Genomic DNA, 12,517 nt, shown 5'->3' on the forward strand with positions numbered 1-12,517 from the left:
AAATCCTTTTGAAGGCTGGTTTTGCCATAAAAGAAAGTAAGGTCAAGGGACCTGCACAGGAGATCCAGTTCTTAGGAGTAAAATGGCAAGACGGGCGTCGTCAGATCCCTATGGATGTGATCAACAAAATAGCAGCTATGTCCCCACCGAGAAACACAAGCTTTCTTAGGTGTTGTGGGCTTTTGGAGAATGCATATTCCAAATTACAGTCAAATTTTAAGTCCTCTCTACCAAGTTACCCGGAAGAAGAATGATTTTAAATGGGGGCCTGAGCAACGACAAGCATTTGAACAAATTAAGCGGGAGATTGTTCATGCAGTAGCTCTTGGGCCAGTCCGGGCAGGACAAGATGTTATAAATGTGCTCTACACTGCAGCTGGGGAGAATGGCCCTACCTAGAGCCTCTGGCAGAAAGCACCCGGGGAGACCCGAGGCCGACCCCTGGGGTTTTAGAGTCGGGGATACAGAGGATCCGAGGCTCGCTATACTCCAACTGAAAAAGAGATATTGGCAGCATATGAAGGAGTTCGAGCTGCCTCAGAAGTGGTTGGTACTGAAACACAGCTCCTCTTAGCACCCCGACTGCCAGTGCTGGGCTGGATGTTCAAAGGGAAGGTCTCCTCTACACATCACGCAACTGATGCCACGTGGAGTAAGTGGGCCGCACTGATCACACAACGGGCTCGCATAGGAAACCCCAGTCGCCCAGGAATTGTGGAAGTGATCATGGACTGGCCAGAAGGCAAAAATTTTGGAATGTCGCCAGAGGAGGAGGTGACACGGGCTGAAGAGGCCCCACTGTATAATAAACTGCCAGAAAATGAGAGGCAATATGCTCTGTTCACTGATGGGTCCTGTCGCATTGTGGGAAAACATCGGAGGTGGAAGGCTGCTGTATGGAGTCCTACACGACTAGTTGCAGAAACTGCTGAAGGAGAAGGTGAATCGAGCCAGTTTGCAGAGGTGAAAGCCATCCAGCTAGCGTTAGACATTGCTGAAAGAGAGAAGTGGCCAGTGCTCTATCTCTATACCGACTCATGGATGGTGGCAAATGCCCTATGGGGGTGGCTACAGCAATGGAAGAAGAGCAATTGGCAGCGCAGAGGTAAACTCATCTGGGCTGCCGCACTGTGGCAAGATATTGGTGTTCGGATAGAGAAGCTAGTGGTAAAAGTACGCCACGTAGATGCTCATGTACCCAAGAGTCGGGCCACTGAAGAACATCAAAACAACCAGCAGGCAGATCAGGCCGCCAAGACTGAAGTGTCTCAGGTGGACCTGGACTGGCAACGTAGGGGTGAGCTATTTATGGCTCAGTGGGCCCATGATACCTCGGGCCATCAGGGAAGAGATGCAACATATAGATGGGCTCGTGATCGAGGGGTGGACTTAACCATGGACACTATCGCACAGGTTATCCATGAATGTGAAACGTGCTGCAATTAAGCAAGCCAAGCGACTGAAACCCCTGTCGTATGGAGGGCAATGGCTGAAATATAAACAGTGGGAGGCCTGGCAGATTGACTATATCACACTCCCACGAACCCGCCAAGGCAAGTGCCATGTGCTTACAATGGTGGAAGCAACCACTGGATGGCTGGAAACATATCCTGTGTCCCACGCCACTGCCCAGAACAGTATCCTGGGCCTTGAAGAGAAAGTCTTATGGCAACACGGTACCCCAGAAAGAATCGAGTCAGACAACGGGACTCACTTCCGAAACAACCTCATAGACACCTGGGCCAAAGAACATGGCATTGAGTGGGTATATCACATCCCTTATCACGCACCAGCCTCCGGAAAAATCGAACGATACAATGGACTGCTGAAAACTACATTGAGGGCAATGGGGGGTGGAACTTTCAAACATTGGGATACACATTTAACAAAAGCCACCTGGTTAGTTAATACTACAGCATCCACCAATCGGGCGGGCCCCGCCCAACCAAGACTTCCACATACTGTAGAAGGGGATAAAGTTCCTGTAGTGCACATGAGGAGTATGTTAGGAAAGACAGTCTGGGTTAGTCCTCCCTCACGCAGAGACAAACCCATCCAAGGGGTGGTTTTTGCTCAGGGACCTGGGTACACCTGGTGGGTGATGCAGAAGGATGGGGAAGTTCGATGTGTACCTCAGGGAGATTTGATTTTGGGAGAGAATAGCCAGTGAACTAGGCTGTATGATATTTAACTGCTAAATAACCTGCCAATGTATGTCATTGTATCTATAGTGTCTATATGCCATATCAAGGGTATTACTGTAAGAATTACCCAAATGACTGAAGAATGGACTTTGAAACTGAGCCAAGAACAACAGTGATAGAACTTGAACTGGCGCTCAGCAATTTCCTCAAGATCAACATCTTCGACCTGCAGACCAAGGGTGTGGGTTGCATCAAATGTACCAGCCAGAAGTTCCAGAGACAGCATACAACAACCCAACACCTCACACCATCTCTCTTATGCTGAAGAAGTGTTACAACAGATGGAGCCCCAAAGTCATGGACTAAATAAAATTGATGGACACATTGGAAGGATAACCCATTGACTATTTGTATGTGTGTGTGTGTGGGGGGGGTCCATATACATATATATATATATAAGACAAGGAAAGTAGTAGTGGTTAATTGGAAAATGTAAGATCTGGGCATGATGTAAATGGTATAGAATAAGGGGTGGATAATGTCCTGGGTTCAGCTGGGATAGAGTTAATTTTTACAGGAACCTGGGAGGTGGGGGGGCATAGCCGGGGCAGCTGGCCTGAACTAGCCAAGGAGCTATTCCATACCATGTGACATCATGCCCAGTATATAAATGGGGAGTGGGCTGGGGGGGAGGGGTCTCCTGCTCGCTCTCTCTCTCTCTCTCTCTCCCCGCCCCCCCCCCCCCCCCCCCCTCCTTTTCAGTGGGTGAAGTGGTGGAGCGTCGGGTCCCGGGTGGTGAGCAGTTGCACTGTGCATCACTCTTTTCTGTATACTCTTTCATTAGTACCGTCGTTGTTGTTGTAACTTTTTTTGCATTGTCCCAGTAAACTGCCCTTATCTCAACCCTCGAGGTTCCAGTTTTTTTTCTTTTCTCTCCTCCGTCTCCCCCCTATCCCACCGGAGGGGGGCGGGAGGAGTGAGCGAGCAGCTGCGTGGTCCTTTGTTACCAGCTGGGCTGAAACCACGACAGTACTGGAATGGCTAATCCACCTTTTTAATTCACGTCTGCTCTACGAAGTTTTCCTCTCTATAGTTCTTAAACCCTAAGCAGGTCTGATTGTTACTCATCTTGAGATTCTGAGAAGCTTAAAGCCTTGGATTAGATGATCACAAAGAATTTCCATTTAGTTCTTGAATTAAAAAATGTAAATAGTACACTTGGAAGCAATGCCTTTAATTTTACTTAAAAACAAACAAACAAGCAAGCAAGCCTGTATGGAATTTGAAATGTGTTATTTATACTTGTGTTGCACATTAAATAGATGTGACATCTAGAATCAAAACAGACTAGGTCCTCAAGACAGTAATATTAGACATTTTTATTTAAGAGGAGATGATTCAAGACTGAATATTCCATGGTTTGATCATGGCTTTTCAATATAGCAGCCCTCCTGACTGGCTCTTCCTACATCAATTTATATCTGATGTGCTATGCACAATAAAATAGGCCAGGGCTATGCCACAAACGCCCTGAAGGCCAAACAGCCAAATGGAAAAAACTGCTGAGCGCAGAAAGAGTTTTTTTGCAATTTATTGAGGCAGCAGAACAAAAAGGCCAAAAGAAAGCTTCAGACCTATTAAACTAAGGCTTTTTTTCTTTCCATCCCTTTAAAAAAATCTTTTGCAGATTTCACCACTTACTGACATAATATGAATGCTAGCCTTTTTGTCTCGTATTTTCTTTGGTTTTAGTTTCCTGGGTGTCTTTTGATTTCAATTTTCACTCCTATTCTCCAGAGAGAACACCTCAGTAAACTTTGTTGCACTTTGTAACATTTGAAAGGACAGAAAATGGCATCAATCAAATTTCAGATGGCTGTGGTAAGTAAACTTGCAGTCTCCACAGTCATTCTACAGGAACAACCAATTTAGACCCCAATAAACTAGACCATATATTTACGAAAGAGCAGAACCATCTATTGGAGATGTAAAAACCTTCAAGCACATAGCTGTACTTCCTGGGTTAACCATTTAATGGCAAAATGTGGTAAACTTTGACAGCAAAGGTTAACTGCTGCCACTGAGTATTAGTCCTGTCTGTCCACATAAGATCTAAAATAAATTACCTTTTTCATTTGATAGTTTTAACTCTAATCCTAGAAATCGAGGTGTCATTTCTGGAAACAAATGACAATTATAAACACTACAAAGTACTGAGTGTGGGTGGAAACAAAAGTGTAACTGAAGCAGTTTCAGCTTCAAACTCTGTAGACAGATCCAGTGGTAATCCAATGCTAATCTGCCTCTGAATACCTTGATTGTTTGGCTTTTTTGTCACACAGTTTCACCCTCATTAAGATACAGAAATATATTCACAACTATCTCCTCAATATATAGTAATGCAGTAGGTCTGAGGGTTTTTTTGGCTTGTAGTTATCACTACCAAAGTTAGAAACATTTTCTCACATTTAATTTAAAGCTGACTTAAACACTTCAAAATAACATTCTGTGCCCAGAATGCAAGCTAGAAAAAAATCCAGAAAAAAACTAAATTATAATTGATATGTGGTTAATTGAATCCAGAAAAAAACCCCTAAATTATAATTAATATGTGGTTAATTGATACTTTTGTAGCATTTAAATTTTATTATACTTACTATTCAGGATCTGAAACAAGGTCCAGAGCCTTCATTACATCTTCCAGCAGAGTGTCAGGTATAAAACCATTATCTGAAGAAGAAGCAAAGCTTCTCATTAGCAAAAGATACAAAATGCTTTCCAGGAGTACAAATTTTACTCAAAAATACAAATATTGCATATCTCTAAAATTTGCAAACAAATGGTGAGGTTCTAGAAGGAACATAGTTTTCAAACACTTCTCTCCCACTTTAAAAAATGAGGAGTGTAATACAGAAACTGTGGGTTTATCATGCACTTCGAAGCTTAATACTTGCTAAGAATTCAATCTCTTTATAGCAATCTCCATCTCTACTAGATACCTTGGGATAATAACTGTAAAGTTTTTCCCTTTTGATTAGTAAAAATAGTACCTGAATGTTAGACATCCTCTGTTTTCCAAAACATAAGAAAATTTTCTGTGTATGCCACATACATTCAAGAACAAAATTTCATGAAGAATGCAATCATAGTGGATCAGTTATTTTATGAAAATGTAATATAAGAGAAATCAAATTATATTTAAGCTTTATGTTAATTACAAAGAATATTACAAGGTTGAAAAGCTTATGCTCTAAGAACTCTACTTCCTATTGTGCAATGTCGTACTCAACTTCCCTTACTACAGAATTCTCAGAAAATTTCTTCATGTCACTTGTAGATTGACTACTATATTGAAAATTTCTTAAGTATTTAATTCCTCTCTTAATCAGCTCAGGTATAAACAGCATATTACCCTGGCATGGAATTTGAAATGGATTTGAAAGTGCAGTATGTGGAACAAATTTTAGAAAATAATGGTCCTATTTTTGAAGAGATACCCTACACAATGAAGTATTCATTACTGTTTGGAATTTGTCTCTACTGAGTGAGTACATTTCAATTAAAAACTCTTATTGCAGCAGAAGTACAGCCCTTACCCTCAGGGTCATACGTCTGGAAAACCCTTCTAGCTTGTTCTGAAGGTGCTTCAGGAGCAACAAGGGCCATATCCTTAGGGAAAAAAAAGAAAAAAGAAAGAAAAGAAAAAAAGAAAACTTTCAGAATATTCTTAATTCAGATACAGATTACTAAGGAAATATTTAGCCGTACTATACAGGGTTGGACCTTATATTAATGAAAATTTAAATACAACAAAAGAAAAAATTAAGGTAATTTAGCAATGATAGCAAAGCGATCAAGAAATGTGTTAAAGATTATTCCACAAACTTCTAGACAAATTTTATATAACTCTTTTCATGCAGATGTTGTGGCACAAAAGCTAACTGGAGACTACATGTATTATGTGGAGATTTATAGTATCATTCTTTATATCTGAAAACACATACACATGTACCAGTGAAATTTATTGAGTGTACTGTGCATACACTGAAACATATAAAAATTATTTAGATAGAAAGCTGTGATAGAATGTTTTGAAGTCCATTTCACAGACTGGCAGAACATAAATTTGTTAGCTGCATGAGAAAGTATGATTTCAACAGTAGCTATTGTAATGCTTTTATTTATCCGTGACTTTTTTCATCTCAAATGCAACCATGCTTTCCAAAACATATGCAGAGGCACACATCTATGTCCTATTGTAAAACGAGCAAAAAGCATAGCCCTCTGGTTTTATGCCAAAAAAATTACTATAACAAAAGTGAAATTTTAAGTTATTCATGAGAAATGAAAGGTGGCATAAAGGGTAAGAAATGCACCTATTCAAGACACCCTTTATTTTAAAAAGATACAAAGACTTGATGTTCAAATAGAACATGAAACTCCAAAATAGAACTCCAAAAACTGCTCGCTAGGGGTACTTAAAATCCTACATCTCCTCTTGCAAATTTACAATCACCTATGTTGTTTTTCACATAGAAAGGAAAATGAAAAACTTGCTCAGAGGGAAACACTGCATTTGACAATACCCCCTCTATAGGTTTTCTTCCTGTCAAAATGTACTGTTACCTGCTATGCTATCAACAGTAAACACAAACCCACAGAAATAGCAGCATTAACATTACTCTGAATAACATTAAACCCTGGGAAACTTGCTTTTGTTCATATTGTATTAAGTAAATTGATTTGTTACAAATCAAAAAGTTACCTTAAACTGATTTATAAAGTATACATAACCTTTTTTCTTTTTATTTCCAGTTCAGCTCAACTTTGCTTTCTGAAGATGACTTAGATTTTCTTGAAAGAGAAAATCATGACAACATCCTCTCATTATACCTGTATGCGCTAACAGTGAACTTTGGTCTAAACTATACAAGTCTGTAGTACTTCATCTGGGGTAAGGCACAGAAGAAAAATCAGAAAATGTAGAATTAAAAGATGCCTAATGACCTACTGTTCTTTTAACAGATTATGAGAAATGCTTCAGGGAAAGAACAGAAGCAAATCATACATTTGACCAGAATTCCACTCTCACCCAGTCTCTCCTAAGAGCTGACTCCACATCAGTCAAGGATTTTAAGTATACACCTAATGGCATCCAGCATATACTTAAAAACTTTCCTGAATGAAAGCCAACTGCCTAGGACACACCAACAGGGATAACATGGAACACAACATACACTTAAAATTAACAGGCAACATTTTTACTTTGAACAGATGAATGATGCAGCTATTACTGGCATAAGGTGCATGCAATGGGGATTACAGAGCTCCCCTCATTTCCATATACAGGAGAGACAAAAATTTGGTATTATACAGGATATTAGACAAAAAGTTAGGAGATATCTGCCCTGTCTTCCAAGGCTCTAGATCACCAGCCCATTATATACTTTCACTCTTAAGGGCTACTCCATTGCCCCTTGAGCACAATGCAAACATCTACATTACAAAGTGATGCAGTGCATGGAGGGAAGGACTGGGGTTCAATTTGCTGTGATGTATTAAGGGGTATCCACATTGCATCTTTACTGGCAATGAAGTTTGTGCCAAACGTCAGTCCTAGAAGCACACCATGCAGAAGCAGAGCCAGTTGCTGGAAGCCCTTGTGTCCACACTGCAGGCAAAGCACTCTGAAAAGCCTCCTAGTGTGCAACTTCAAGTGTTGGCTCCACCAGGAGAGAAAATGCTTTCAGCACATCTGTAGGACACTTAATTGCATGCAGCAGGATTCCAAGTCTAGATGCAATGCAAATTTGCACCAAAAAGCAGCTCTCCAACATGCTAAGTCACTAATATAGGTGCATCTGGTGAATCACATCTGTTAGAATTCTCCTAGTTCCTGAGATGCAATAGATTTATCAGGACTAAATTACTTCTGGCTCCAGCCTACTGCCTCTCTTGCAGCACAAGAGCCACCTTTCACTGTGACTGGACTGCAGAGCCCATCTTTAGGTCAGAAGCAGGCTTGCCTGCAGGTAACCTCCTGTACTATGTGACTTCTCCACTCATCCTGTACCCAAGAGCTCCAAGTGAGAAAGCATACAAAAGAAACTAATTTGAGAGAAGTCCCTTTGTCCTTCTAGTCTCTCCTAGTGAGAACAACTTGTTAATTGCTTGCTTAATATACTGGAAATATAAACCCTACATTTTTATATTAATTCAGTATCATAATAATGTAATTAAGGATGTACAAAAACACTATTTAACGAAAAATATTCCAATGATTTTATAAATGAATGATAACTAGTAGAATACTTAGAGAAAATCAATACTTTAGCAGTGTATCTTCATGTTTACGTATGATCTAAACTTTTTTTAAAGTACTTTGCAGATAAAGAGACCATACCGCTTTAATAACATCTACAGCTCAACACAATTAGTTTCATGATGCCAAACGATGTATGAAGTTGTGCAGTTGTTGAGTATATGCTCTGTTATAATGGGTAACACTTATGTGATCATATAAGATACATACATACACTGTAAAATTTCATAATATGTGACCAACTTTTAAATAATTTGGAATACTCCAGAATTGGAAAAGTTTCATTTTGGGGGGGGTCAGTATTACAAAACATACTAAGTAGGAGTAGATTTCACTATCAGCGAATTACAGTAAACTATCGCAAATAGGTCTCAGTTTAAAATTGAAGATGCTATGGCATGTAGAGCTTATTAACAACACAATGATCAGTGATTTCAATACTCAGGATTTAACTCTAAAGAGGGGATATTTTTATGGTAGATTCTTATTAACGAATTAGCAGCTCATGGAGCCAATGTAACAAGGGAGAACTCTTAAAATTTCTATCACATGGAAGGACATAACCAAAGTCACTTCCAACTGCACAGACATATTATTTCAAATGTAAACTACATAGCTCTACTTTGGTTTACGAGTATGCAGTTCGTTCCATAAAATCTTAATGTAATCCAAGAATAAAGACTTGGATCATTTGTGTGGTCCTCCACCCCCCCAAATTATCTTGTTAATGTAGTACTTTCCAGTTTCATGTGACGCAAAACAGATTTTTTAAAATAAGTCTCCTGCAACTACCAACAGATTTGTTTTTGATATTCCAGTTGCAAATAGTGTGTATTCCTGTTGGCATTTTAATTTTCCAGGTCCTTAGTTATTTCAGTGCATGTGTACATGGGAAGGACTTAGAGAATAAGTCACTGCACTGAATGCATTACTCAATACTGAAAATTCTCGATGTCTTTCAACTGAACTTTTAAATATGGTAAAACCTCCCAGTTATTACATGTTAACACTTTTTATTCATTAAATGTGATTTACTGATGCTCTAAGCAAGTCATTTCACAAGGAAACTTAAAAAAGTTTCCTGCCTTGGAGAGATGACCAAAAAATCCACCCCTCTTATTTTCAAAATAATTCTAACTTTTCAGTGAGACTGTTGTCCTATAAATAGTTAAAAAAGCAAGACTTTAATCCTGTATATACAAATCCAAGCATTCTCTAACTTAGCATGTCATTCATTTCCAGTATCCAGAAAACTTTAAAAGTTCAACTAGTCCATATATTTGTATCTAGGGACAAAATAAAGTAAAATACCTCCTTCAGGCAGCAAAGCTGAAAATGTGACAAAAATCTAACAAAAACATACTTCAGCTGCCCGAGCTGATATTTCATCATATGTGCCAAAATACATCCCCCACCCCAGCCTTATGAATTGTATTTTGATGTATCCCATGCATTGAAAGTTCCATATAAGGGAATCCCATCAACAGTTAATTATAATTGTTTCCAATACTAAGTACAACATGTCCCAAAAATCATGTTTCACTCGTTGGCTCTTGCGATACACAAACAAGTAATTTTATATTACTTTGAAAAGTTATTCTCATCAGTAGTACCAGTTATTTTAAGATCCCATATTTACCCTCAGAAGCAAAAAACACTCTTCATAAGTTTTAATGAAAACATTCCAGAAGTTTTCATTCTACAAATCAAAAGCAGAACATAATGGCTAAGCCACACTGAAATTCTGGCTATGAATTTTTACAAAGATCCCACCCTGAAAGACCTGTTACCCTTGAAAATGAAATCTGTTCACATATGGACTGCTTTACAGTTCTACACTACCAGTGTTGAGGGATATGTGGAAGAATTACGTATTGTAGTACTAACTTCCTTCTTTAAAATTTGCCTAAAGAAAATTTAGAAACACTGATAATTTATCAACTATTTAACTTGCTATAATTTAATCAAATCTGCAAGAATGAAGATTATTTAATCCATTCTTATATTACAGAGAAAAGTGTGTATTTTTTCAATGCTATAATCAGTGGCTTTCAAGCCAGCAACTTTTCCAAAATGGTTTCCTAAGAAAACAAGGTTGATGGGATCTCTGAAACCGATTCCCATCTCTCTAGCTGGCTTCTGCATCTATTGCCCAATTTCAGTTTTACTTGACAGAGGGAATAGAGTCTCACAACTCCTTGAAACTGGAAGCCAGGTAGGGAGGAAATGTACAGGTTTGTATTCCCACCAAGAGGGAAGGTAGAACCCTGCTGTGAAGCGCTGTGTTCAGCAATAGGTAGAGACCATTCAAACACCACTGGCACAAGCCCAGACCTGTGACTGCATGCCTGGCTGTTGTTGGGTAGACCATCACAGGAGACAAGTGGTGGGTTACTATAGCAGGTATTTGCACGTGTGGGAGAGAGAGAAAGAGAGGTGCGAGACAGAGATGGAAAGAGTAAAAAAAAAAATTTAAGAAAGGGTCTAGGAGACAAGCTGCTGGAAGACAGGCTTCAGATGGTCTGCGCTTACATCACATGCTTTGACTTAGAAGCGCTTCCATATGTAGTTTTAAATTAACCTGACTTGAAGTAGTTGTACTGCTTCACTAACTACCCAGGGGAGCAACCTTAGATTTCTTCAAAGAACATTGCTTTATTAAGGTTCACATCAGTCTTGAGGGCTTCAGAGATGGCAAAACATTTGGTGAAGGTACAGACAGTTCTGACAGACGTTGGGGAGGGAGGTGGCAGGAAGAGACCAGACCAGAAATCCAAAAATCATTTGGTAAAAGCGTAAGTCCAATAAAGAGTAAAATAGTGGACTGACTCAGTATAGACTTTTGTTCATCTCTTTACTCAACTGAAGTGGATATTTGAAAATTATTGCAGTTGATGTGGAAGGAAGAGATTGCCGGGCAAACTAAGATGAAACTTTGATCCACTAGGAGGGTGGAAAAGAGTCTGTCACACATTCCTATCATTTATGCTGGAGAGGAACAGAAGTCCTTATCCAATGACAGCCATCCACAATCCAGCGTTGTGAAGATTTTTGAGTCTGGAGGAATCAGATAGTTTAATCACTGTTCCTGGTCCAGATGTAATGCTGGGGACTCTGGTGAACGTACTGAGCTCCTGATAACGAAACTGCCATAACGATGTCAAACCCACTGGGGTCCTGTTCTGTTTTACTCTGAGTGGGACTCAAGGGACAAGTTAAACTGGGCGAAATATAACATCTGTCTCTTCAACCACATATGCCATCAGAAACACAACCAAGAAAGAAGTGGCAGTTTGGGAAGTAAAAAGATAAAACTCAGAACAATCCTAATACTGTGAGACTACCCAAGCAACACCTGATGCATGGTGTAGAGGCAAGAATGTCAGTCACTTAATCTCACGGTGGAGTTGGTTCAAAAAGAAATTTGATTTTAAATGTCAGTAAGGTTCTTTTGGAGATTATCTTTTGAAAAGACACTTCATACAATCCTACTGATGTACTATGTAACTGTATCATTATCATTTGGGTGCATAGGTCTTTCGCACGTGACCAGAATGCATTTCAAAATGGATAGTGCTCTAAAATAAGAATGTGAAGCTTCAGTTCCTCCTGTGGCTGTAATCCATTTGCAACAAATCTCTAGAGCCATAAAAGCCACATCCAGTGTCAGTACCCCAGAGGACAGAGACACAGAGGTTTCTTCAAATGGTGAAGGGATCCTGCTACTGAAGCCAGAACTGATGAAATGCTCTTTGCAGCCCGAGAAATAACCACCCACTTAACTGAGGGAGAATAGACTGAATGCAGCTTTATTTGGAGGCAAGGAGCAGAAGTGTCATATGTATCACCACATATACAAATGAGGTTATGTGTCCTAAAGGTGTCAGATACTGTTTTACTTGCAGAGACTGGCTAGGAAGTGAACCAAAGAATAAAATTTAACATGGACTACATCACTACAGAAGTAAACATAGGTTCAAAGCCTTGCAGTGATATAAAATTTACTTGTTGGTTCTCACTGAGATTGAGAAGATCAAATAGAACCTGAGCA

At 39.5% G+C, this 12,517-nt stretch overlaps 1 protein-coding gene across 5 annotated transcripts in view; it reads right to left on the reverse strand.

Annotated features, from left to right (window-relative positions):
* The window catches only part of MINDY3 (MINDY lysine 48 deubiquitinase 3), a 67,825-nt gene that overhangs the window by 12,600 nt on the left and 42,708 nt on the right, over nt 1-12,517 (reverse strand). For all 5 annotated transcript variants that reach the window (XM_030008298.2, XM_030008297.2, XM_030008296.2 and 2 more), the window contains 2 exons: nt 5,741-5,813; nt 4,802-4,874 (listed from right to left, as the gene is read on the reverse strand). In XM_030008298.2, the coding sequence (XP_029864158.1) occupies nt 4,802-4,874; nt 5,741-5,813 (146 nt within the window). The remainder of the gene's footprint in view (nt 1-4,801; nt 4,875-5,740; nt 5,814-12,517) is intronic.

This window comes from Aquila chrysaetos, chromosome 3 (assembly GCF_900496995.4).
Source record: "Aquila chrysaetos chrysaetos chromosome 3, bAquChr1.4, whole genome shotgun sequence".
In the NCBI taxonomy this organism is placed as follows: domain Eukaryota; kingdom Metazoa; phylum Chordata; class Aves; order Accipitriformes; family Accipitridae; genus Aquila; species Aquila chrysaetos.